The sequence below is a fragment of the Hemicordylus capensis genome, chromosome 4 (assembly GCF_027244095.1).
Source record: "Hemicordylus capensis ecotype Gifberg chromosome 4, rHemCap1.1.pri, whole genome shotgun sequence".
NCBI classification, from domain to species: domain Eukaryota; kingdom Metazoa; phylum Chordata; class Lepidosauria; order Squamata; family Cordylidae; genus Hemicordylus; species Hemicordylus capensis.
Window position 1 is genome coordinate 284,062,702 of NC_069660.1, and position 27,355 is coordinate 284,090,056.

The window sequence follows — 27,355 nt, forward strand, 5'->3', positions numbered from 1 at the left end:
TCAAACAATTAAAATTCAAAACATTCAAAGATTACCACAATTAAAAAATTTAAACAGCAATTAAAGATGTGCCCGAAGCGTTTTGGAGGCCATTATAGAAGCCTCTGAAACATTTTGGCCACCGGGGCCATTTTGGAGGAGGAGGGGGTGCTCCCCTAAGGGCAAGGGAGAGTGCACTTGCCCCTCCCACTGCATTTGCCCCACTAGCGCTCCATTGTATCAAAGCTCCTCGGGGTGGCAGCGTACCGCCCTGCCGCCCCATTGCCGTCCTCGGCCGGAAATTGCTGGAAGTACCGGGCACACGTGTGCCCATCTGCCACGCACGTGCGCGCGACGGGCACACGTGTGCCCGGTACTTCCAGCTACTTCTGGCTAAGGATGCCAGTGGAGTGGCAGGGAGGTACGCTGCCATTGTGAGGGGCTTTGATACAGCGGAGCGCCGGTGGGGGAAATGAGGCAGGAGGGGTAAGTGCACCCTTCCCCGCCCTTAAGGGAGCACCCCTGCCACCTCCGAAACGCGGAGGAGTGGTTCCAGGCACACCCCTAACAGCAATTAAAAATTTAAAACGTTCAGAGATTATGTATGTCTGAATAGGGCTGTCATGGAAATAGTGGAAGCTTCTGTGTGTAACTTCTAGTTTGGCTCTGAATATCTTTTTCACCCCAGATAAATGCACTAGGAATCTGACAAAACATGATAGTGACATAGTAAGTGCATCAGTGCTTGCATTCATAAACAAAAAAGTGAAAATGGTGACAATTCAAGGCAGGGGTCTAAGGATATCATCTCTGCCATGATGTTGACAGCTTTTTAAAAAAAAAATCCATACATATTATTTAGACATCCTGACTACATAGTAGCCTCTGGTTCAAAGAGCCTGCATTTGTGTCTTCACTTTTCTTACTGAGTAGCTGAGATGCCCTAAATCTGCATCACTTCAATAAAAGATTGTGGCCTGCATTTTTATGAGTGACAAAGGCGTCAATTAGTGATAATATAGGTTATACAAATATATTCACAGCACACTTTACCTTTAATATACTTGAGGTGCCTTACAAAAGCATAAAGCAGTATAATCTTAAAAAGTAACTATTAGAACCTTTAAAAAGCCTGGAGAGTATAATACTAGTAGGAACAGTAAAAACATTAGGCCAAAAGCCAGCATCTTCTACATTTCCTTTTTCAGGCCTCAAATATCTACAAGATCAGTATGACATCTATAATGGGGGATCACAAATGCTTTAAAAAAAATTTTTTTAAAAAAAATAAATGCAAGGTCTACCATCAGCTTGTGCAGTGTTCCCTCTGAGGATTGCGCATGTAAGTTTTTTGATGTCCACTCAGTAAATTTTAGATCCCGCTCAGGTTGAATCAGGAAGGCCCCAATCTGAATCCGCGTGTGCACACACTGCCTTGATACTGCCACCCAGAACAAAACTCATTCCGCACACAGGGCCAAAAGCCAGCATCTTCTACATTTCCTTTTCCAGGCCTCAAATATCTACAAGATCAGTATTTCCTCTGATTTTTTTCCAACTCTGCGCGGAATGAGTTTTGTCCTAGGTGGCAGTATCAAGGCAGTGTGTGCACACATGCATTCAGATTGGGGCCTTCCTGATTCAACCTGAGTGAGAGGATCTAAAATTTACTGAGTGGACATCAAAAAACTTACATGCACAATCCTTAGAGGGAACACTGCACAAGGTGATGGTAGACCTTGCATTTTTTTTTAAAGGTTTAAAAGCATTTGTGATCCCCATTATAGAGGTCATCCTATAGCCTCTTACAGCAAAATGTAATGCTAATGCCATAATGCTCATGGTTCTAGAACAGGGATTGGCAGCCTTTCAGAAGGAGACCGCCATGTCTTCTGGGGTGGCCTGAGGAGGGGTGCCGCTTGAAGTGCAGTTGGCCTCCCTGCCTTGCTAGACCCACCCTACCCCTGCCTCAACCAGGCTGTGACCCTGCCCCACCTTCCACATCACTGGCCATGCCTCCCAGCCCCTGGACTCTCTGATTGTCCCCTCTCTTCGTCCTGGAGGAGTTTGGCACTGTTTCCAACCACCATTAACCATTGCCAACTGGTCTGTCTCTCTATCCTTCAGCAAACCTTTGTGCTTTGTTTCCTCCATGTCAGGAGCAGGCAAAGCACAGTTGCTGGAGTGGGGAGAGAGTGAGAGTGTGAGGAAGACTGGCCATTACAGTGCCCGCTGCCTGCCTCTGTTTGGCCTGTCACTGCATGTGGATGCAGACGGCACACATGCAGAATCAGTGGTGGTCTCTCTCTCTGACTGTGCTGATTGTTTGGCTGGCTCTCTCTTGCACGTGCACATTTAAGGGAGAAAGCCACCAGGCGGGCACAGCCAGAGAGACCTCCACCACTGACCCTGAATGTCCTCTGCCTGCTACAGCAAGCCGTGACACACCAACAAGAGGCAGTCAGCAGGCATCGTAGCAGCCGGTCTTCCTAGCCATGTGAGTGCCTTTCAGAATCATTTTGCGTGCTGCTTTTGACACCCATGCCATAAGTTGCTGACTCCCCTGCTCTAGAACAATAATCTTTAACCTTTTAAAAGCCTGGGATAACCTTTAGTTCCAAGTTGTACCAGGGAGCCCACTTTTTTTACCTTATATGTCCAGCTTTTTCTCCCCCACTCTTCTTTCTCTCTTTCTAGTCCCCCACTTTATTCCTTAAAAAAAAAAAAAGAAACACCCTCTGAACAACACCAACAAAGAAAAGAGTGATTCAGTCACTGGAATGGCCCCCCTTAGATCATGGTGTAACATTGGATGTCTTGACCCATCCATCGAAAACCAGTGCTCTGTAACATGGCCCTTCTAACACAGCTCTCTCAATAACTGAGGAAGGGGGCTTATCCTGGGAGTACCCTTTAACATTGCCCATAAAAGAAATACTGGATGCAGCATATTGACCCAAAGCAAAGCTGGGATAAGGTGGACCATCAGCGTTTTCTAGGTGGAAGAATTAGGGGGGAATGCGGAATCAGATGCCATGCACTGGAATACCTTTTGCTTTGCTTAGTGGTGGCCAGTCTTTTTGGAAAGTGTTCTGCAAGTCACCCAAAGTATAAGATAATGCTACTTTGATATGCAGTGTAGTACATACACAGGTCCTCGTGCTTTGGGGTGGTTTTGCCTCTAATCTTCTGGAACAGGGAGTAGCAGCAGTGCAATACTGAAACATGAGGCAGAAGTATAGGCCTGACTCTATGCCGTATCTGTGCTTTTGGGTTTTCCTGTTCCTGTTAAAGAATACCTCAAACTCTGTCTTGAGGCACTCGTGCTACAGGCTGACCACCTATGATCTAGCTATTAAGGTATGATGAACTTTCTGCACTTGAATTTTGCAGTTTGACATGCTCAGGATGAAACATGTTTGAAATACATGGTCCTCTTGTTTTAAGTCATGTGCACTAGCAACAAGATTTTAGTTATAGAATTATGTATGATGCTCCAGAATAGATTTTAATCCAGAAAGTGATTGCCCAGACAATGACCCTCTGCATTTCCAGAAGAATCCTTCTTGCATCCTCTATATATAACTTTCTCAAAAGGAGTGTCAGAGAGGGAGAGATGCAGACAGACAGCACAAGAGTCCCGTATACCCCCATTTAGCAGCCACATTACAGTACTCCGTTTTCTTTTCTTTCGTCTGGCATAAGACCAGGGCAGTATAAAAGATCTTTCTATAAGGGAGTATTGCCAGATAGCTGGTAACAGATAGCATGCCTGATGTAAGTGGAGTCTCTGTATGCTAGCCTAGAGGCTGACTTTCTGGCCAGTAATGATCCTCATCCTTTGACTACTCAGTTTTACAAATGCAGTCAAGGACATGGCCCAGATTGAGAGGGGACAAAACCTGACCCTCATTCCAGATACTTTAGCCACTGGGGCAGGCATGCAAGTGAACGGCTGAATTCTGATAGGGCCCAGAAGCTTGCAGATGTGCGTATTGATTTCATGTTTAGCTTTGCTGTCATACTAACTCAGGCAGAAGTGTGCTAAGTAAAATAAGTCAGTTGAGTTTGAGGCTACCTAAGTTAGCTTTTCATAGCTGAGATGAAAACTCTGATCTTTTAACCTCATTTTTTGGTTTAAATTGCCAACTCTCTCTTTTTAGGGATGATTCAACCCCAGAAGATAATATTTGGAAAGGCGTCCTCTCTGTGATTTTCTTCTTTCTAATCATCAGTGTATTAGCTTTTCCAAATGGTAAGTAACTTCATATGTATTTGTGTGCCTTTGAAGGGTATTTTTGGCCTTGTTTTCAGCAACTCATCTCAGTCTCCTAAGGTGCCTGGGGAGTTTTAGAGCAGTCTACCCTGTTACGACTCTGCAGTAGTGATCTGCATTGTTTGCTCTGAGCTTGGAGGATATTTTAGCTTAGCATCAGTCAGTCTCCCAATATAATTCCTTGAGATTCTCACCTTGAGAGATAAAGCTTCTGGCTCAGAGGGGTCTCCAGAAGAACAGCTGGTGTTGTGCCAAGTGCAAAACAGGGCAGGAAGATAAATTCAAGGTGTAATGGAAAAGGAATGCAAGATCAGTCTTCTTCTATACCGGAGTTCTCCTAACTAGTTCTGAAATATTCCTCTTTGGGGTTGCCAAACAAGAACAGATCCTGCCTCTTAGTGGAGCTTTCCCTGTGGTCTTCTGGTGATGTGTGTGGAGTTATTTATATACTACTGTTCTTTGGCTGACAGAATTGGGTCCTTAGTGGAAGGAAGTGTCAAGCTCCTGCTCTGCTTGCTCTTTTCTCCCTTAACATGAGTACTGTTTGGGTTCTTCCCAGAGGACACTTGGTAGGGGAGCTCTTCCTGGATAGGAGGATGTTTGGCAACTTGCCCTCCATCATGCCAGCAAACACATAAAAGTCATTTGCAATAACTCTGAACAGGTATAGCACCGGAATACAGGTTGGTTCTGTATTAAGGGTTTTCAGCTAGAGTACGGCACTTTTAAAATGGATACATTTCCTTCCCTTTTTTTTTCAGCAGCAGTGACTGAGATTAAATTAAATATTTTCTTGTGATTAGGCATGTAAAGCACTCTGAGTCTGACATTTCCCTTTTTCTTTTTACTTCTTAACCAAAGAAACTGAAATGGAAAAGAGTGTATTATTATTGTTGTAATCCAAGAAGTGGTCTGAGAGTTCATGGGGATAAAATAAAAGATGTGCCTACAAGAATGCTTACTTGGAAGTAAGTCCCACTGACATAAGTAGGGCAGAGTCTTTGGAGGAGGGGTATATAAGAAGTTTCAATAAATAAATAGTTCAAGTAAATAGGTTTAGGATTACAATCAGGGCAAAAATTATTGTTTCAATTTTTCTTTACAATGGGGAAAACTCTACACTGAGTTCAATTGTGGTCCATTATTATTTATTATTATTATTAGTAGTAGTAAGTAGTAGCCACAGCCACAGCAGCTCTTCAAATTTTCAGAGTTCTTTTTCTGAACTACTGGTGCTTTAACTAGAAATTTCAGGAATTAAAACCAGGACCATTTTATTTGCAAAACATATGCTCTACCACTGACTTGTGATAACTCCCCAGTTGTAACTGGGAGTAATGCAAGTCAGATTTCTCTTAGTCTTGAGACACTAATAGCTAGATTTTATGCATGTTTACTTGGGAGTAAGTCTCTCTGAATTCCATGGGACTTGACCGCCAAGTAGGTGTGCATAGGATGGCAGTCTAACATGTTTTTCCCCTTCCTTTCTTCTGAATTTAACAGATTTTCCTTTTTACCCCAGGCCAATTTGTTGCCCAGATTATCCCATGAAGATAGCATTTTGACTATAGCAGTCGTTATTCCTGTTGTCATTAGCACTAGATTAAGAAAGCATGGTTTAAATAATTAGGCCTAAGGTAAAAGGCTTAGGTATGAAAGAGAAACGGCATCCAGTAAATCTCAGTTAACTGAAGCCCTGTTCAGTTTTTCAGTACCTACTTGCCTTCCTTTTTTCCTGGAAACATTAGTATGATCTCATTGTGTCTGGTATGGGGATGGATGGTAGCTGTGAGCATTATTGTCTGCAGCAGATGGTTGCTGGCTCCTGTCCAGTAAAACAACTATGTGTAGTAACCGTGTGGTATAAGTGGAGTATATTGCACTTTCTGATTGAAGCAATAGCTCTGCTCCACACCGAACATTCTTGGCAAGTAACTGGATAGATTCCAGGGCGATGTAGCTTCTGATAAGAGCACTTGTTCTAACTCCCTTGGCTAGCTGCCCTTATTACAAGTGCCAGTATGACCAACCTTTGTATCCGGGCTACAGGACAAGCAGTTAGCAGCAGCTGGAATACCTCCCCAGTGTGGAACTGTTGCTAGGGCTTCAGAGAAGCATTCACTCCATCCTTCAAACTGCTGGTTATCAAACGATCTCTGATATCCCCTAGGAATAATTGGAATTGCACTGTACTGTTTCTTTATGCTGAAGGCACTGAACTATACATTACAAAGCCAGACACCTGATAACTGCAGGCATAAATAACCCTTAATGGAAAGATCATGAAGCTAAGCGGATGTGTGCCTTCAGCAACCCAAGGTATTGAGGGTTAGAAAGGCTTCAGACACCTCGAATTAAGCTCCTTTGAGTCACATAATCTGGATTTGTATTTGATCTTAGCAGTGTCTCTAAAAGGTATTGATTTCAGTTGTGTAGCTGAGAGGAATGATTTTCCACATGAATTCAACCTGTGTTCATGATACTTGATATCCTGCATGTTATCTAATGTCCGGCCTATTGGGAGTTTTAGGTGGCCTCTCTGACTCTCCTGCAGGTAGTCAAATGTTGTCAATCACCTGATTCCTTTTCTTTATATATGTACAGGTGGCCTTCATTATCCACGGATCCTGGGTTTTCTGGCCCTTTTTTAGCTTAAAGAACTTAACCCCTGGATTCCCGTAGGAGTAAGGTTTCATTATTCACGGTTTCCGTATTGGCGCCTATAGGCAAGAACGGAACCCCCACAAATAACGAAAGCCACCTGTATATCCTGTACACCACAATTGGAGCAAATTGCTGAACAATTTAAAAACAAAACAAAACAACACCTTTTCAAAGTAATCTGACAACAAGCATTAAAAACTGAGGAAAGAAACGAATGTTCAGGACCAAAGAGCTCTGCTTTATACAACAGTATTATGTGCTATCTTTGGGCATGTCAAAAGGCCCATGTCTCGTGGCTCTTTTGGGCATTGAAGAGTTATTTGCATTAAACATTCCTTCTCGCCAGTAGGGGTGTGCACGAGCGGTTCGTGCCAAACCAGTTCGCCTCGATCTGGGGCTGGTTTGGAGATTTGATTGAATTTGAACCAAACCGTGGTTTTTTTTGGTTTTTGCCCACTTCTACTCTCCAGCTCCCAGATGATCAGATATTAGCTTTTTAATTATTACTAGACAGTGCATAGATGCTCCTCGTATGGTTTATCCACAGTTGCCATCAGCTTGTCGGGTGGCGACTCGGGGCTGGGCCTTCTCCATAGCTGCCCTGAGCCTTTGGAATGCACTGGCACTCAGAATAAGAGCTTTACCAGATCTGACAGCTTTTAAAAAGACTTTAAGAATGCATCCTTTCAAACAAGCTTTTAACTAGATTTCTAAACTGTTTTTAATTCTTTTTTGTTTTAAATTTTAATTTTTATATTGTATTGTATTATGTAAACTGGGGCGGTATAAAAATGCGCTAAATACATAAATATTCTTTTAAAGGCCTAGGAAGGCTTGCTCTTTAGTTATCCCAGTAATTGATAGAGGCCCGCTTGTTGAGCACACAGGGTGGGGCCTTCTCAGTGGTTGCTTCCAGACCGTGGAACTCCCTCCCTGTGGAAACTTGTGCTCTCAGCTCCCTCATGTCCTTTTGCAGGCAGGTTCCGACCACCCTCTTCCTCTAGGTCTTTAGTTCATAAGAGGATTTGAGAGAGAATTTTTAAGCTGTGATTGTAGATGTGGTTGTATTTGTCCCTCTGTCTGCTTATAGCTGGTTCCCACCCTATTTTATGGCTACTAGCCATGGGGTTCAGAGGCAATATGCCCCTGAATACCAGTTGCAGGGAAGGAATGTGGGAAAGGAATGTTGTATTCATCTCCTGCTTGTGGGCTTCTCAGGGACAAATGGTTGACCACTGTGAGAAACAAGATGCTGGGCCAGATAGGCCTTTAATCTGCTCTAGCAGGACTCTTCTTTATGTTCTTATATTTGTTGTTAATTATTGAGCATTGTTTTAGCTCTTTGTCAGCTGCCTTGGGTCAAAAGATGAAAGGCAGCCTAAGGAAGCAAATAAATAAAACAATTTGTGTAGTTACTCCCTGACAAATGCTGAGAATATTTGTGCTTATCGGAACAGTAGTGGCAGCCCCGGCTCAACAGCCCCTTTTGTGGTTTTAGATGAGCACCTCGCATTTGAAAGCTTGTGTACAAAACCTAAATGGCTCAATATTGCATTAAATTTCCCTCAGATTATGTTTAGACTTAATTTAGCAATTCTTTCTTATCCATTAGTTAATTTTCATTTAACAAGTATTTCTTCCCACAGGCCCTTTTACTCGCCCACACCCTGCAATATGGCGCATGGTTTTTGGTAAGTCTTTTTTAAAGATGTGCCTTCATAGCCTGATTCAGACACTATGCTCTACATGTCATGATAATAATTCAGAAATTGAATTATGATGATGATGATGATGATGACTGTACCTGCGTTCATGTTAAAAGTGACACCGGGTACAGGCCCCTCAAATGCCTGGTACAGATAGGAATTGTACTGCTGTACCTGTGTTCAACATAACATGTGAATGACTGTACCTGTGTACACTGTACACTCGTACGAGTGTTGAACATAACATGTGAATGGGCCTCATAGTGTTTTGAAATACCAGCTATTTTCTCTGCTGACTATACATGTCTTTGATATATTATATGCCTTCTATATCATTGCAGAGGTATATCGGTATTAAAACATGGTGAATGGTTAGTCTGTTCCCCTTTTAAATGAAGGTTTACATTTTGTTCTTGAGCAAATTAAAGGAGTAATTCAGAATGAGTTGTTAGGGTGATTTCTCTTATCTACATATAAGTAAACATTAACCGTGTAAGTAAACATTCAAGAAGTTGATACAAAGGCTGCACTATTTAACAAAGGAACCAAGCTGTAAAACCCTTCCTGTATCATCTCAAGAAGAGTTTGCACACCTAAAGCACTTTGGGGCTTCCTTCTTGATGCTCCTTGAATTTCTTTTGTATCCATATTTTGAACATCAGTCGAGCCATTCCAAACATTCTTTAGTCCATATCCTCAATTTGAGCTTAGTTGTACTTACATATGAGTATACTCGACTCTTACTGAGATACGTTGATGTAATAAACGAAAGAAGAGCAAGACCTGAAAACTCAACTGTACCAAATTTGTCTCTTCATTTATAATACTCAAGCGTTCAAAGCTGGAGGTGGGAAGAAGGCGCAGCAAACCTTCCCTCTTTCGTTACCTTAGTGAACTTTTACATGCACGGTTAAGATTCAACCTATTGAAAGATTTGGGGAAAGTTCCCAAGAGTTCCTGAGATGCTTTGGAAAATAGAGCTTGGCTTGCTGAAGCCCTGAGGTATTTTAAAAAACGTCGCCCTCTGTAATTATAATCTGTAGGCACTTGCAGCAGCTGCAGTAATTCCGCTGCTAAGGCTACAGCTAAGTTTCCATCATGAAGACACTTTTGGATGCCCTTCAAAAACCTACACAAAGTCGCATCTGCTTCATGAATGATGGATTAAACCTTTTCTTTCCTTTCAAGTGTTGAACTTGTCTTTTGAATGTTGTCTCTCTGAAATTTGTTCAGTCTCTCCACAGTGGTGGTTGTGGTGGTAGGAAAGGAGAGGCAGCAAAATGCCTTACCTTCAATACAAAACTCTTAACACAACTCCCTAAACAATTACATAGCTGCAAACTGTAGGTAAACTGTGATACTCACTCATGCAAAGAATTTGGAGTTCTTTTCCGACTCTTTAATTTGGGAGCGGGGGCAGGCATACTTTTTTATTACTCCAAACTGTTCTACTGACAGAGATCTATGAACTCATTGCTGTGTGTGCTTGTTGGTTATTGCTTTTTGAATGAATGTTTTAGATATCTCGCCCACCATAAATGTCCTATCTGAATTTGTTTTCCAACAGGTTTGAGTGTTCTTTATTTTCTGTTTCTGGTGTTCCTGCTCTTTCTTAACTTCGAGCAGGTGAAATCAGTGATGTACTGGCTGGACCCTAATCTCCGATATGCGACAAGAGAAGCAGATATCATGGTGTGTATTAGAAAGTTTTGGCACCTTTGTCCTAGTGATGCAGTATCTCTGTATTAGAAACTGAATGGCCTGCATGAACTCTTTGGAAAGGGATAGAAAATAATTCAGATTTCTCACATCATCTGTAGAAAAAATTCTCACGTCATCTCTCTGCCCTTCCAACATAATGTGATATTATTCCGATAACCCTGTCTCAAAAACAGTGTACAGGGAAAAATAACAGAAATAACTCAGATATGGAATGTCTTCCATATACCGAAAGATACTAAAATGATCAACAGGTTGCAGCATTTTTCGTAACAGGAAAGTGTAAAGCATTTTAGTAGGGTTGAGATGAAGCAAAGGACTGTATTTTGTGAACATTTTCTCCTCTTATGAAATGTGTCCCCCTCTTTAGTGATCTAGTGGGGGCTGGGCAATTTGGGCTGGGGGGGACACTGCACAGAGAAGGCACACTCTTTCCAGCACCCATTCAGATGGTAGTGACAGTGCTCCACTGGTTTATTGGCTGTATTCAAAGAGTGGCATTCTTTGAAAAAATAGCTCCACGTTAGCAACAATGGCACCATCATGCAGTCAGCCACTGAGGGAAAACAAAGCTAATTCAAAGTGAGGGCAATGTATTCAGGAGGACTGTATGTTGTAATCCTTATAGCTCCCTAGTAAATAATACAAAAGAGTAAATATAAGCTAATTTGTATAACAAGTAAGTTGTCCAATTTGGCTATTTTGGATGCACAGTCTGGAGAGCCAGCGTGGTGTAGTGGTTAGAGTGCGGGACTAGGACCGAGGAGACCGGAGTTCAGATCCCCATTCAGCCATGATACTAGCTGGGTGACTCTGAGCCAGTCATGTCTCTCTCAGCCTAACCTACTTCACAGGGTTGTTGTGAGGAGAAAACAGAAGTATATAGTACACTGCTCTGGGCTCCTTGGAGGAAAAGCGGGATATAAATATAATAATAATAATTACTATTATTATTATCCTGATACAGAATCTGGGTTTTGTTAGTCACAGAATACTCAGAATACACCCAACCCTGGAAGTAATTATCCCTCAGGATTATGTGATGAATATTTATATACTGCTTTAAAAAAAAATCCATATAAAATGGATCTCTGTCCCCAAAGGGCTCACAATCTAAAACATAAAAAGCCACTGGAAGGATGCTGTGCTGGGGATGGATAGGGCCAGTTGCTCTCCTCTGCTAAATAAAGAGAATCGCCGCTTTTAAAAGGTGCCTATTTGCTCAGTTAGCAGGGGACAAGATTGTAAAACAGGAATATTTTTTCATATTGCAAACTATTAATTATATGATACAATGAGAACAGTAGGATTTAACTGGGTTTAAAAAACAATTTCATGGAGCGTAGGCGTTATCTATGACTATTATCCAGAATGATAATGAACTTCAGCCCCTGTAGAAGGCTACACTATTATAGCTTAGGTTTATAGGCTATTATAGACTATAAACCAGAAGAAGATGCTTCTCTGATACTGTAGTCTAGTGCGTTGCAATTTTATTTCTTTTTTAAATGGTTCCAGGATAGACTAACTGATGATCTCTCTCTTTCTCCTTCCCTCCCTCCCTTCCTACTTCCCTTAAATAATTAACAGGAATATGCTGTGAATTGCCATGTTATCACTTGGGAGCGAATCCTGAGCCATTTTGATATCTTTGCTTTTGGGCATTTCTGGGGATGGGCAATGAAGGCTTTGTTGATCCGCAGCTATGGGCTTTGCTGGACTATTAGCATCACCTGGGAGCTCACTGAGGTAGGTTCACAGTGAAAAGATATGAACGCACAGCACAGGGCGTATGTTGCTGTTTGATGCTTCTAGCACACAGAAGAACATGCTGACAGCTGCATCCCAGCTAAAGCTAAATATGAGCATTAGAAAATGTCATTGTTTCTGGAAGGAAGTACATATCCTTGGGATTTGGTATGTCTAATTTGATCATTGGTGTGGCTTTACTAGCAGTTTGTTGACATTACAGATGTAGTTAAATTCTTAAGTTGATACACATGCTGGATATTCTATGAAGTTTTCCTCCTGTTTGGGTGTTAGATAGGATAGCCTATCTACTGTAATGTGTGGATTGCTTCAGTTAATATATGGAACCAACTGAGGCAATCCACACATTATAGTGGTGTTGTATTTACTCATTGGTGCATATGATAACATATGTCTCTTGAAACACTAGAACTCGTAGCAAAATGGCACCATTTGCAATATTCATTTTAGACTGGCACTTTCTAATCAAAGTCAGTCTCCCCCCACGCCAACCTTTATAGCCGACCTTTATTATTAAAGTTTCCCACTTTTCTGAGGCTACATGAAGAAATCATGTGGCTGGAACCATGTGTCAACAAAATCTAATTTACTAAGCCCAATAAATCAGTCACTGATTCAGCAGCTCCAGTGAATAAGAAGAGCTCAGTGTGCACAGGGACTTTGCTGTTCACTTCGATATACCATTTGCACAAAGGACAGGCTACTAACAGCCCATGAGCCAATTGCAGCTGCTAACGCTGTTATTAAACTATATATGGTTAACAAACTGACCACAATTTGACTTTTAAGAAAAAAAACGTGTGTGTGATGCCTGAGCGCCTGTACTTAATAACAGTGAAACTTTTAGTGCTAGATGAGGCCAACCACAGGCATCCACAGGATATTTCCAGGGGGGATGGGGCGGGCAAAGGCAGTAATTCAATACCTCCCTCCCTGGGAGTATGCCCCATTGAATTCAAAGGGAATTGGCTCAGTCTGGAGTGGGGTGACTGCCCCCTCTCCCCCTGTAGATGGCCATGAGGTCAACTCTCTTATGGAGCCCAAACAATAGGATCATTCTGTTTGTGTGGTAGTAAACACTCCTGTTCTCCAGACCACTGTCTGGAAGATAGAGTGGCTCCTGAGAAAACGGAAGTTGGCTATCCATGATCTATACTATCAGAAATCCACATGAGATCTCCTTCATATAAGATAATGGGAAGTCTCTGCATGTGCAGACCTTTGGATTTCACCCATTGTCTTTACCATGGAAGTCATTCATGCTGTCTGCAGCCAAGTGAATTTCAAGCTCATAACCATCAGAGAAGTGGCCAAATGATGTAATCACTGGGTTGCCACTTCTTAGTAATTGTTTATATTACTTTAAAGCAGAGCTGCTCAACTTTGGCCTTCTTGCAGATGTTGGCCTACAACTCCCATAATCCCCGACTATTGGGCACTGTGGCTGGGAATTATAGAAGTTGTAGTCCAAAAACAACTGGAGGGCTGAGCCATTTTTGGAAGGGCAGTATATAAATCAAATGAATAAGTTGCCTTAAAATATTGTCATGAGGTAATTTTGCTCTTGCAATCTTGATCAAAGCTAGGATGTAATTAGGTCATATTACTGTGACCTGCATTAGAGAAAATCAGTACCAAAGCTTCAATTTTTACGTTTATCTTTAGAATCTACAATTGTGTGCCCTTGGGTCAAAGCATTAAGTTACGTAAGACTGATCTTCCCATGTTGGGCAGGAATTAAAGTATTGTGTGCTTCACCTTAGATCAAGCCAAACATTATAACAAGGTAGAATGAAATCTCAGTTGGTAGTTTGAAGCCCTATCTGCCACACAGATTCTAGAGACGAATCAAAAATATTAACATATTTTTCCAGCGTTAAAATTGTTCACATGTGAACAGCCTTGGATCAAGTGAGCAGCTTAAACCATTCTCTGTGTTTACTAGTTCTCTCTGGAGTGCCCCTTCCCATGTAGTTTGACTGGAGTTCTTTACAAATGTCATAGTGCCTTATCCGATGGTGTCATGTGGCACTTCGTAGATCCCTCTGTGTGCAACATGTTGCATTTTTTCAGCATGCTCCCAGCAATGAAAATGTGCTTGTTGTTGTTAATGAAACTGCTCTTGGGGTATGAGCAAACCACCACGGCTAATATTTGGGCTTGTGTGGGGAATTGGCAACTCTCCCCACACAAGCCCCAAATGCATCTTGCAGTGAATTGGTAGGTCAATTGCTTGTGTGAAGATAGACGTATGTAACAGTGAATAGAATTTTGTGCTTAAGAAAATACAGAAAAAACTCTGGGTCTCTGATATTGTCTCCTTGAGATTAGACATAGATTCTCAAAGTCAGAATTTTCCTAACAACCTGATCCTAATTCTTATCTGTGCCAGCACTGGAGTATTTGATGGCAGGACATGCTTAGCCAGTACCCCAGAGCAATGTGATGCAACACATGATATTGCTCTGGTTGAAAAAACAGCAAGTACAAAGGAAGCATACCGCAGCAAAGGCTTAGGATCAAGGAGATGACCTAATTCTGTTTCAAGGAATCCTCCTTTCCCCCCCTCTCTCTTCCCAATTTGAGTTTTCGCTCAGATTGAATAACTTGCTTAGCACTGTGTCCTGAGCTCCAAATCAAGCTCACATTTCAAGGGATCCATCTGGAATTCCCAGTCTCCTCTCACTGAGTGGAAATGTTAAGATCCCTTTTGCTTGGAAGCTGCATCAGTGGATGAATGCTAGATGCCCCCTTTTTGAATACCTGCTAATCAGAAAAGGTTTATATGGATTTTCACTCTTTAGATGACAAAGGAAAGCTGCTGGCAGGCTGAGGCTTTCATCACTGTTTAGTTTCGGGTTGTGTTGTCCTAGAAGCTACTTCCCATCTGAACTAGCTCATATCAAATTAGTTGGAGAAAGTCCAGTTTTACATAGATACTAGCCTCCTAAAGCCACCATTGGTGATTGGTAGTTAGCCAAGTTGCCAAGTTCTGAAGGACAGAATTTCATAGTGAATGAAATTCTTAGCATTTAGCAGTGAGTAAATCCTGCCCTGTTATGCCCCAGGTTATAATATTAACTAAAATTAACATTAAATAAAAACTAAGTCTGTCTGTAATTGAAGCATGGCAAATATAAACAGTGCATACATTTGAATTCACTAGGTGTAATAGGATTATTCTGTTTAGTGGATAGTATTAGCACTTTTCTTGGCAACCAGTTTAGCATTCAATAACAATAACAATAACAATAAATGTTATTGCTATTATTGTTGTATTTTGCAACATTAGAGGTAAAGCACAATAATTCTTTCATTTCTGGTAAAGAAATGTTAGCTGATCGAGACCTCTGAAATTATGGGTTGATAATCTTTGCTAAAGTTCACCTGTTACATGAACAATTTTTAATTCTGTATTTTCAAAACCTGTTTTTATGTAAAATCAGATGCTTGTGTTTAAAATGAAATCTGTGTATGTATGAATTCCTCACCCAGAATCTTTTTGCTGTATTCTGTAGCTGTTCTTCATGCATCTACTGCCTAATTTTGCTGAATGCTGGTGGGATCAAGTCATTTTGGACATCCTGCTATGTAACGGGGGTGGCATCTGGTTGGGTATGGTAGTTTGTCGTTTCTTGGAGATGAGGACCTATCACTGGGCAAGTTTCAAGTAGGTCTCAAGTACAAATCAATAATAATTGTATTAATGCTACTGTAGTGTTAAAACTCTGAAATATAATGTAACATGGGGAAACTAAATTGCAGAGGCTGCCCTGCTGCAGGCTGCCTAAGCACTTAAATCTATTGTTCTAATCCTTATATATTCGTAATAATATGGAAAATGCTAAATACGCACTTGTTTACTAGACTAGGATTTTCAACTTGGATTTACCAAAAACCTCACTTTAGATTTATTTAAGTAGGCTGTAACTCCCCAAAATGTGTCTCCTTTATTTATGCCTACCTAAATAATTTTCACTCTCTTAGGTGATTGCTAAATTAGTGTGCTTGCTGTGAATTTATAAACTCTACTTCCTCATGATGTTGATGAATTGTAATGCTGTTGATGGATTACAATATTGTTTATCCCATGATGATTCATAGTCTCTCTTCACTTTTAATTCTCGCCAACCTCTGATTTACCTCTTGATCGTCTAAACAAAATACTCAGTCTCAAGCTCTTTTTATCCAAAGAAATGATTGGATAGTCAGAAAGGCAATGACTGTGTTTATAGTTTTTTCATTTCACTCATTTCTTTCCTTTCCCCCTGAAATTATTTTTTGCATTGTTCTGCTACACTCTGTATTGCTTCACAGTAGGGCAGTTCATATGATCAACATTGGGGTGAGAAGAAGCCTCCTACCCTAATTTGGGAGCTGGGCTCACTCTCCGATCGTGTGTTGGATAAAAACAAGGTTGGAGGTGGAGAGCTTGATCGTCAGTCAAGCCCCAGCTGGGAAGGATGGTTTCCCCGCCTACCTCATTCAGAAGCTGGGGGCACAATCGGAGCAGTGCGTGCTCGTCCTACCCAGTTGGGGCTTAACAGACTATCATGCTCCCTGCCTCCAGCCTTGATTTTTCCTAGCACACAAACAAGTATCGAGAGCACATCTGGCTCCCAAATTAGGGTAGGAGGCTTCTCGTACTCTAATGTTGAACTGACCTAGTGGAAACAGCACAGTTCTAGGCCTTGATCCTATGCTGCCCTGTTACCCCTTTGCCACAGATGCAATGATGTGTGTTAAAAAGAATGGCCAACATGATGCACAGCAGAAGGTCAGCATAAGGAGGGCTGCAGGTCCACAGGGAGCCTCCAGTATCTCTGCAGTGGCAGCTCATTGTGTGGCTGAATGGGTGCAAAAGGGGGAACAAGCCTCAGGAACATATTTTTGCAAATGGAAAGGGCTTTTGGGGGGAGGGGAGAGAAGCCAAAATTGCTCCCCCCGCCCAACAGTTTGGCTGTGCAATGAGCCATTCCTGTGGACCCACAGCCCTTCCTATGCCTGCCTATCATGTTGACCCATATTTCTAAACTTCCCTTCTGATACTGCTGAGGGCATATAATCCCATCCCTTCACATCCTTATTGACTATTGCTTCAGAGCATGGTTGTACAACTTCAGCCCTCCAACTATTGTTGGACTACAACTCCCATCATTGCTAGCCACAGTGGCCAGTAGTCAGGGATGATGGTAGTTGTAGGCCAACATCTGCAGGAGGGCAAGAGTTGTTCATCCCTGCTCCCAGAGGGTCCCCCAACTTTCAGCAGCTGTTGAGGGGCACAAGGAGATATGTTGGAAGAGGAAGTACTTGAGAGATGGCCCTTGGATCCTGGCACATGCCATTCTAATTGGCACTAGTGTTTATGTGTAAGAGAGAACTCAGGTTTCTTTAAGAAAGCCCTAAATACATATGAAAGTTGAACATGTCCATTTCTTTTTCATTGGAAGGACTACTATAAAATGATTGAAGTTGGCTAGGGTTGCCCACAATCACATCCTTCATATATTTTCCTCAGAAGGGATGTTTTTTTTAGCACTATAGCTTAGTGTTATTTGAAACGTCTATTTGAGTAGCATAGGGCATATTTTTCTTGAGCGCTTTGCAGTTTTCTGCTTTGCAGCTATGGAGTGAAGCATGAATGTGAAAAAGTGTGCGTTTGGGCAGACTGTGTTTGAAAGTAATCTCCTTTTTGCGTAATAAGAATGGTTACTAGGGCCTGCTTTGTAACACAACTTTTTCTGGCAGATGCACGTAGCCTCTTGCTGTGAATAAAGGTGTGGTAGGCCCATACTGTATCATGACTTGTTTATGCAGCAGTGCAGTATTGGTTTCCTTCTTTTTACTGTCATCATTGCCTGTTTTCAGGGACATTCACACCACCACAGGTAAAATTAAAAGAGCGGTGCTGCAATTCACTCCAGCAAGCTGGACGTATGTTCGCTGGTTTGATCCCAAGTCTTCATTTCAGAGAGTGGCTGGAGTATACCTTTTCATGATTATCTGGCAGGTAAGACAATCCCTGTGACACCAAAGCCTAGGAGTTTCAGCTGTGGCCTTGAGTGCATCTGATCAGAAGGGTTTATGCCATAATTGTATAAGTAAATGAGATGATACCATAAACTAGGAAGTGTGCTGAAATAGATATTTTAGTTTAGTTTTTAAGGACAAATTGTTAAAAGGTTTTTATTGTAAACCGCCCAGGGATATAAGTTTTGGGTGGTCTGTAAATGTGCTAAATTTATTTATTTATCTATCATATTTCTATACCGCCTGGTGTAGACATCTCTAGGCGGTGTACAAATTTTAAAATGTAGCAAATGTAAACCCAAATAAACAATTAAAATTCACAAACAAGTAAAAACAATCTCAGAAGACATTACATAATTTAAAATTTCAGTTAAAAGCCTGGAAAAACAGGTACATCTTGAAAACAGGTTCCACCCGCTCAATCATCTTGCCCAACCATGGAAGATTAGAAACGGGTCTGTAATTAGCCAACTCTGGTGGGTCCAATGCAGGTTTCTTCAAATAAAGTCTAATAATAGCCTCCTTAAGACAAAGAGGCATCCTGCCCTTCCTCAGAGAAGCCTTTATAACATTTATCAGACTCTGGACCGGGTCTCACGATCAGGGAGATCCAGTTCTAAACGGGTGAGCGGGAAGAGTGGGCTAAGCCCGCTCTCCCCACTCACGAGCAAACAGGGAGCCCTGGGCGGCCGGATCAGCCACCCACACAATGGCCGGCTCTGAGACGGAGCCGGCGGGGGCTGGGGAGCTCAGGGGACGCACAGCCCCCGGAAGCCCCCCCTGCGCGAGCGCGCAGGGCATACTGTGGAGACCCACCGAGCTGGGAGGCTGCTTTTAAGCCTCCTGGCTGGGGGGTCTACTCACGAGTAGCTGCACCGCGGAGCCGCGCCGTGGCTACTCACAAGCAGATAGCCCGGGTTTGCAGAGTGCTCGCTCCACAAACCCGGGCTAACGGGCAGGCTACCGGAGCATGGTTGCGAGCCTGGTGGTTCTTACGATCACAAAAATCGGGCTAGGATTTTCCTAGCCCGATTTTTATGATCGTAAGAATAGCCCCTCTCTCTGATAATATGATTACCAGATGAAATAAGCCAAGTTGGGCAAGGGCCAAGAGAACAGGTTGTAGGACGCACAGTCCAAAGCAGTTTGTCCACATCCTCAGGAGTCACAAACGGAAAGTGATCCAATGTAATCCTAGAAGAGGAGTTGCTGGACACCTCTACAATAGATACTGCAATAACTGTGGAATCCAGGATGACTTTGAAGCAGATTGGAGAGGGCGCTTCGGAGCGTGTCTACCACTCTCGTGAGTTCAGTATTCCATATTTGCAACAGAGCATCAACAGAATCAGTAGCAGAGCCAACTTGAAACCCTCCCAAGGCTTCTCTGAATCCTATTGGATCCAATAACCTTTTCGGGTTATTTATTTAATAAATAAATAAATAAAAGAAACAAGGACCTAGACGTTGATGTTTGAAGAACAGAATTACCCAAATCAAAGACGACTAAATTTAAGGATTCCCTTGTCCCTATGGGAATGATGGGGTTAGGTTCTGCAGTAGCTCCCATAGGCACAAGGTTTCAAATATCACGTTTTTCAGCATTTGCGATGATAGGTAGGAACATAATCCCCTTAAAAAAAAAAAAAAAAGTACATGTATATACCCCAAAGAAAGGTGATTCTGGATTTAAGATGCCCCCTGGGAAATGGCTTGACTACCAAGCTGGAGGTTGCCAGTTTGAATCCCCGCTGGTATGTTTCTCAGATTATGGGAAACACCTATATTGGGCAGCAGTGATACAGGATGATGCTGAAAGGCATCATTTCATACTGTGTGGGATGAGGCAGTGGTAAACCCCTCCTGTATTCTACCAAGGACAACTACAGGGCTCTGTGGTCGCCAGCAGTCCACACTGACTCAACGGCACACTTTACCTTTACCTGATTTTTAACATCAAAGAACTTGCCGGGGGGAAACTACTCTTGGATTCTCATTCAGATTACTCTTGGCACTTCTAATATGGGGCTTTTACACACAGCTGGCACAATTTAATAAATGTATTATGTTTTGATTTTTACTGTGTTGGTCCCCTTGCAGGTCCTACTGGCAGACCAGACAACAAGGGTAGAAATACTTTAAGTTTTAGTGATCTGCATGGTCATGGTGCCACCATGCAGGTCACCATGGCTGTGCAAATTACAAAGGCTACCCTTGTGGGACTTGGTTGTTTATACAGTGGGTTGCCTGCATGCAAGGCCTACTGGGTCTCAAGCCCACTAGCAGCCCCACACATACCTGTGGTCTGGTGAAGGAGGGAGAAAATCTGTTTTGGTGGTATTGCCTGGTTCCTTGAGTTTCTTATTGAGGGCAGTTCTGCAAGGATCTGTCTTTCATTGGGTTTCTTAAAAGACTAACATTCCTGCAATTGTGACACTAATATGTTCATCTTGTAAAATGTAACATCGAGCCTATGAAAGAGCAGACTCTGGGCAGAGTGCAGAGAAAGCAAGGAATACCTAAATCCTAATAATGAGATTTCAGTATGCCTAACTTTTCCTAGATCGTGTCCAGTGTGATAAAACATGTCACGTTAAGGAATCAAGAGAATATATTTATGCCATTAAAATTACAGGAGAACCTCATTATTCACATGGGTTCCATTCTCCACAATTACTGTGGATAAGGAAATGGCATATACTGAATAATTATGTCTATGGGATCGTGGGGGTTAGGTTCCTAGAGGTTTTTTTAAAAAGTGCAAAAACAGGGCTTAATGGCCTTAAAATGTGGGCAAAAGTGCCCTACCATGTTCAGTCTGTCCTCAACTGTCCAGCAATGTCCCCCAAAAGCTGCAGGTTTTTCCGTGAAAAATATTGTGTGTCCCCCCCCCATTTTAAAAAACAAACACAAGCCAGAAAATAGCTCCCTCACACAAAATGAGACATGATCTAGATGAACATCTAGACGAACATTGGCACAATACAAAGGCAGCCAAAGACATTTTGATGTCTGAGGCAGAAAATCTAAATAGCATTCTCATGGGTGGTGAGCATATATTAAGTTAAATAGTTGAAAAGTGTGATTATCTTTAATGGTACCACAAAGTCTGCCACCTCATGTGGGCCTTCTCAGCTTGCATAAGGCTAAGGCAGGCCCTGATAAACTTTATTTTGTGAAGAAAGGCAGATTTACTTCACAATTTTACAACTCTAACTTACTGATATAAACAAGCAACCCAAGGCCTAATGCTTCGTGTGTCTCCAGAATAGATTCCAAACTGGTTATCTAACGAGTGCAGAAACTGCCTAGAGCTTTTGGAGTCAGGCGGTATATATATAAATAAAATATATAAAACCATCCTATCCTTAAAACTGTTCCTCATGGGATTTAAAATACCATAGTTGCTCCATAGACTGTTAGCAGTGCTGTGTACTGGCTATCTTCAAAGAAGCTATAAGCTGTTACTGAAAAGTCATCCTGTCTGTCTTGTTCATCTAGGATAAAAAATGGTGTTAGCTGACTCTCTTTTTCTTGTTCATTCTTTTTAGCTGACTGAGTTGAATACATTTTTCTTGAAACATATCTTTGTTTTCCAAGCAAGTCACCCTTTAAGTTGGGGTAGGATCCTCTTCATTGGAATCATCACTGCGCCCACCGTGAGGTAATTTTTTGGTTTGTTTTTCATTTTCCTCACTGTACAGTAGCTTGGAAACCTGCCAGAGCTCTGGGTACAGCGGGCTGCCCCCACTCCCAAGATATTCCAGGGCCCTCCCTGGATATTCTGTTTCACTGGGGTGGTTCAATCAATAGGGCCTGACAGCACATGTGAACAGGAGAGACATGTTGAGAGCATACCCATCAGGATGTCCTCCACGGACATCCTGATGCTCTCCCAGCGCATTCCTTAATCATGTGTGGGGGCTGTTCATCCAAATGGTTCCTGAACACACACACTCAAAATACTTGGTATTTTAGAGGCTATTCAGATGGAACAGCTTCCATACATGATTAAGCGACATTTGTTGAGGATGTCCTGGTAGGCGCACTCTCAAAGCGCCCCTGCACACTTTCTTTTTTTGTTACCTTGTTCAAAAGATTTTTCTCCTGGATCACTTTTTAAACTTTAAGCCCGGCTTACATTTCTCCTTTATTTTTTCAATTAGATCTTTATTTTATAGGGGAAACAATGATTTAAAGTTAGGACTGTGTTTACTTTTTGCCTCTCTCTGATCAGTCAAGATTCTGCATGCAACGCTCGGCTTTTCTGCTGATCTTCCCATTCTCAGTTGTATGCCTGTCTGTACTGTGAGGAATTTACTACATTTCCATCATTAGTATACACGTGTTATGCAAACTCCACAGTTAAGATTGCAAATAGATATGTTTGCTAGTCCTGGGGGTAGGGAATGATCTTTTCTGCTCTTACCGCTCTGTGGAATCACTTGCCTTATTTTCTGGTAACCCTCTCAGAAACCTTTTACATGGTGTGACATGCTCTTAACTTATTAAGCTCCTTTGAATTCAAGCAACCACAAGAGGAGCATGCTTATTTTCCTATTTATAATTGAAATGTATATTTTTGCATTTCACTGAAGAATGTTTCTGTCTCTTGTTCCAGACAGTACTATGCGTACCTCACAGACACACAGTGCAAAAGGGTTGGAACGCAGTGCTGGGTATTTGGGTAAGTTTTTGTTGTAATTGGGGATTTAAGTTTTTGTGCTCTTAAATTGTGAGAAGACCATCTTTACTCTAAAAAAACCCCTCCCACTTTAAGCCCCCTGGCTTTGATACGCAGTGTATGTGTTACATTTATATCTAGACTTCCTTCCATGGAGCCCAACACAGAGTACATGGGGTTCTTGGGCATCTTCCATCCAAGTACTGATCAGACTACTGGCTTCCTAAGCTTTTGCAAGATGGCTGCATCGTGTGCCTTAAGATTACATCCTGGGGCCAACAAAGAGCATAGATCGGGGTAGACAACTTGGGCTCTCCAGCTGTTGTTGGCCGACAACTCCCATCATCTCCAACCACAATAAATTGTGGCTGGGGATGATAGGACTTGTAGTTCAACATCTGCTTGAGAGCTAAGGTTGCCCACTCCTGGCTTAGATGTTTGTTTTTCCTGTGATATCTCTCAGGTACTTAACACGCAAGTTACTGTGGTTATGACACTGGGTGCTGTTCTATTTGGAACTGCTGAACAATTTTGTGACATTGGCTAATGCCTGTAAAAATCTCACTAGTTCTTCCTATTTTATTTCTTTACAAGAAATTAAAAGCTCAGAAGCAAACCAGAGTACAGTGCAGTTTATCTTCTTCCTCCATGCCCTACTTAGCTAAGAGACTTTCTCTTCTGGGTTCCCATTCTCTCTCCCTCTCCTCCCACACCCCCTCTCTCTGAGGGAAGATAGGATGAGCAGGACAGAAACCAGTTGGAGGCAGTCTCAGTCCAAGCCTATCCATATATAGAGCTGAGCTCAGATATAACAGCTGGGAAATTATCAGTGGGATCCATGGTGGAGCTCCTTTACAATTCTTGTGCATGCATGTCAAACTCCTGCGGTACTGCAGTTTAAATAAAATATAAACGATCCTCATGTACATATTTCTGGCAGTGAACAGCACTTTTGCGGTGAGGGGAGAGAAGTGAAAATAGCTTCCTAGTCTCCCTCCCAGCGCACTGCCCTGCTCATCAAGCCTGGAGGGCAACTACTCGGAAGGTTCCATGCCTCAAGGCAGCTCTGACTGCATTGACTGATCACTGCCTGTCACGTTAGCCAGTGCTTTTCAGGGTTGTTGTGGCACTTCAGTAATTGGGAATGGGCATCACACCTATATTTTTTTCTCCCTTAACACTTTTAAAAAAATAGTCCCGTTTTCAGAATAGATTTTTCAATAGTACAAACATAAAACATTGTAAATGTAAAAAGGTTCCACAATGTAAACACAGTTCTGTGTCTAATCTGGTTTTTCCCTTGGGCTCCATTTTCTGGCTTCAACACTGTCCACATCTCTAGTCACCTAAGACGGGGCTCAATTTGCTATAAAAATATCAAAATCCATCCTCTGAAACAGATTAGTTGTCCAGTAAGTGTACTTCTTGAGTAAGTAGTTCCGCTCATTCATTTGAGCCATAGCAATTATTAACTGAGGGTTTGGGTTATTTTTATTTTTTTTTGGTCTGAGTATTCTGGCACAGTACAGCCTGTTTTCTACATGTGGCACTCTGTAATCTGGATTATTTGCAGGGGGAGGATATTGGAGCGTAAAGAAACCTGTTTTGGATGGAATTAGATGGCCTTGAGGTTTACTTTCAGTCTTCATGATTCTCTTGAAACTGTTTTCGCTCTCACACGCAAGCATAGCAGAGGACAGGAAACAAATCTGTATAAAAACATCCAAGCCCTTTAAAGGGAGACTTTGAGATCTTGAAGTTACAGAAATAGCAGTGTTCAGATCAGCATTGTCTGCCCTTGTAGAGAAGGTCATGCTGAGCTAATAGGCATGGAGGGACTTCTTAACGCCTGCTTCATGCCTTGGCCAATTTAAACAGGCTGGTTTAATGATTTGAGTTTGCTGCACACAGGAACATTTTCTGTCCTCACTTGTGCTGTGTCCAATCTGTCTTCATGGTCTCATTCTTAATGTTAGAACAGCTAGTGATGGTTCCAGTTTAGACCAAAAAAGATACTTGCAAAAGAATATTCCTTCTTTCCCAAGAGGTGTTTGTTGAACAGCACCCCTGGCATTGAAACAGTGTAGACTGAGAAGGTTTCAGGATCAGCACAAAACATTTTGTTACTGCGACAAAAATTCCAAATGGCACTCCTTTCTTGCTAGTTAATACAAGGCTCAATCCACTGAAAAGTTCTTTTGTACAAATCCTGTTGAAATTAACAGAGAGCTCTGAAAGAGCATAGGTTGTACTGAGGCTTGTGCTTTTTATTACACTTTTCTTGAACTTGTTGAAGCCAGACTTCAACCAGTTCCAGAAAAACCATGACAAAAATACTGATGAAAAAACCATCAACGTAGCAACTCTGAATTAGAGCGGTGTCATCATCTTCCACAAACTAGACTGATGAAGTGGGCTTTCATTGTAAACACATCTTAGGGTAGAAGAGCTGTTCTTGTGGTAGTAAGCATGAAGTGTCTCCTTTGCTAAGCAGGGTCCACCTTGGTTTCCATTTGGATGGGAGACTACAGGTGAACGCGGTAAGATATTCTCCTTAGGGGATGCGCCATAGCTCAGTGGAAGAGCATCTGCATGCTTGCAGGCAGAAGATCAATTCAATTCTTGACATCTCCAGGTAGGGCTGGAAGTGGCTCCTGCCTGAAACAGTGGAGAGCCGCTGCCAGTCATTGTAGACAATACTGAGTTAGATGGACTAATGGTCTGACTCAGCATAAGGCAGCTTCCCATGTCTTTCAGGAACTTCAGTAGCTAAATAAGCCTACGGGAAGCACCATTTCTGTTGCAAACACTGCAGATGAATAGAGTTATGAACTGAGGACTGTCCTTATCCACTTCTGTATAGCAGCATGATGTGCTTTGCCTCACCTTTCTTTGGCAGCTCACTCAGTTCTGGCTTCAGGTTACAAGATCTAGATCACAGTATGTCAACTTTGCTTTGAAGCTGTCCTTTTACAATGCTTTAATTGCTCACTTCTTGCATGTGGCCTGTCTTTATCTCCCTGAAAAAGGTAGCCTTGAGGATGTTGTCACATTTTGTTCTATCCAAGTGGCCTCTCCATCAGATATGAGCCTAGAGGTGGAAGGACTCTGTTCTGGAGAAGGCTGGCTACACAAACTCAGTGAAACGTTGCCCATTTGCACAGTGCTGCCACCCCTGGATGGAAGTGTCTGCCCACTTTGTCCCCATATGGCACTACTGCTTCTAAAAAAGTACATGAAAGAGGTCATCTCATGGAGCCTGTGTAAATATGCAGTGCCTGGTAGAAATAATAATGGACTAGTGTTTCCAGTTGTACTGTATCTGTAGTTTTTAAAGGTATTCAGTAGCAGATTTTTAACTGCCTGATGCTCTCAAAGTAGGAAGTCGGGAGGTAGCTTTTTATACTGCATCAGTTCCAGTTGTCTTTTGATTTAGGAAGCTCTGAACATGAATATTTTTCTTATTTATTTTTACATTTATATCCTATTCTTCCTCCAAGGAGCCCAGAGCAGTATACTTGGTTTAGGTTTATCCTCCTGTGAGGTAGATCAGACTAAGAGAGAAACAACTGGCCCAGAGTCGCCCAGTGAGTTTCATGGCTGAAGGGGGATTTGAACTCAGGTCACTGATATTTATCAGTGACTGAATGAACTCGGGTCTCCTCAGTGCTAGTCCAGCACTCTAACCACTACACCACACTGGCTTTCTAAATGTGATCACAGACAATTAATGTAACGGGACATATCTCTATCGCACTTTTTATCTTTTGTCATGGTAATCTTGTCACCAATTAGTCCCATGGTAAACTAATTTTACATAGGGGCATAGGACGCTGCCTTATACTGAGTCATACCATGGGTTCATACAGCTCAGTATTGTTCACACAGACTGACAGCGGCTCTCCAAGGTTTCAGGCAGGAGTCTTTGCCTGCCCTACCTGGAGAAGCCAGGAAATGACCCTTAGACCTTCTGCATTCAATGCACATTCTCTACCACTGAGCTAGGGCCCTATCCATGCTCCCCTCCCTTCCCTTGTAAATGTGATCTGCATTAAATTAAAAAAAACTCACCCTATTCTCTTGTTCCTCTATTGTTTTTCAGGGTTATCGGTTTTCTTGAAGCCATTGTGTGCATCAAATTTGGTCAAGAGCTCTTCTCCAAAACACAAATATTATATGTTGTGTTTTGGCTCCTCTGTGTAGTAAGTGGCACTTTTCTCTCTTACTTGACCCACATTCATGCTTTGCCCCTTGGTTGACACATCAAGAGGTAGCTACTGTGCTTATGTCCTGATGATGGCCATTTCTCCCTGATATTTTTCAGTGGCTCAATGAAATTGGAATCTATTGCGGTAGCTGCAACCAACTGCTAGCATAACTTTGCTGTGTTGAAACTCTCCTGGGGCAAAAGCATGTGCTACAACAGCAAAAATGAGTACATTTCGATAGGGACTTCTTTCGCATAAGCCCCACTGAAATGAATGGGAATACCAAAGTACCTATTGTGCTATTCCAGTGTGCTTAATT

The 27,355-nt window shown here is 42.1% G+C and overlaps 1 protein-coding gene across 1 annotated transcript in view; it reads left to right on the plus strand.

Annotated features, from left to right (window-relative positions):
• The window catches only part of PTDSS1 (phosphatidylserine synthase 1), a 48,401-nt gene that overhangs the window by 8,680 nt on the left and 12,366 nt on the right, over positions 1-27,355 (plus strand). Inside the window, exons 2-10 of the mRNA XM_053243482.1 lie at positions 4,143-4,234; positions 8,566-8,610; positions 10,193-10,317; positions 11,935-12,093; positions 15,633-15,784; positions 17,983-18,124; positions 21,696-21,808; positions 22,766-22,831; positions 26,931-27,030. Of these exons, the coding sequence (XP_053099457.1) occupies positions 4,143-4,234; positions 8,566-8,610; positions 10,193-10,317; positions 11,935-12,093; positions 15,633-15,784; positions 17,983-18,124; positions 21,696-21,808; positions 22,766-22,831; positions 26,931-27,030 (994 nt within the window). The remainder of the gene's footprint in view (positions 1-4,142; positions 4,235-8,565; positions 8,611-10,192; positions 10,318-11,934; positions 12,094-15,632; positions 15,785-17,982; positions 18,125-21,695; positions 21,809-22,765; positions 22,832-26,930; positions 27,031-27,355) is intronic.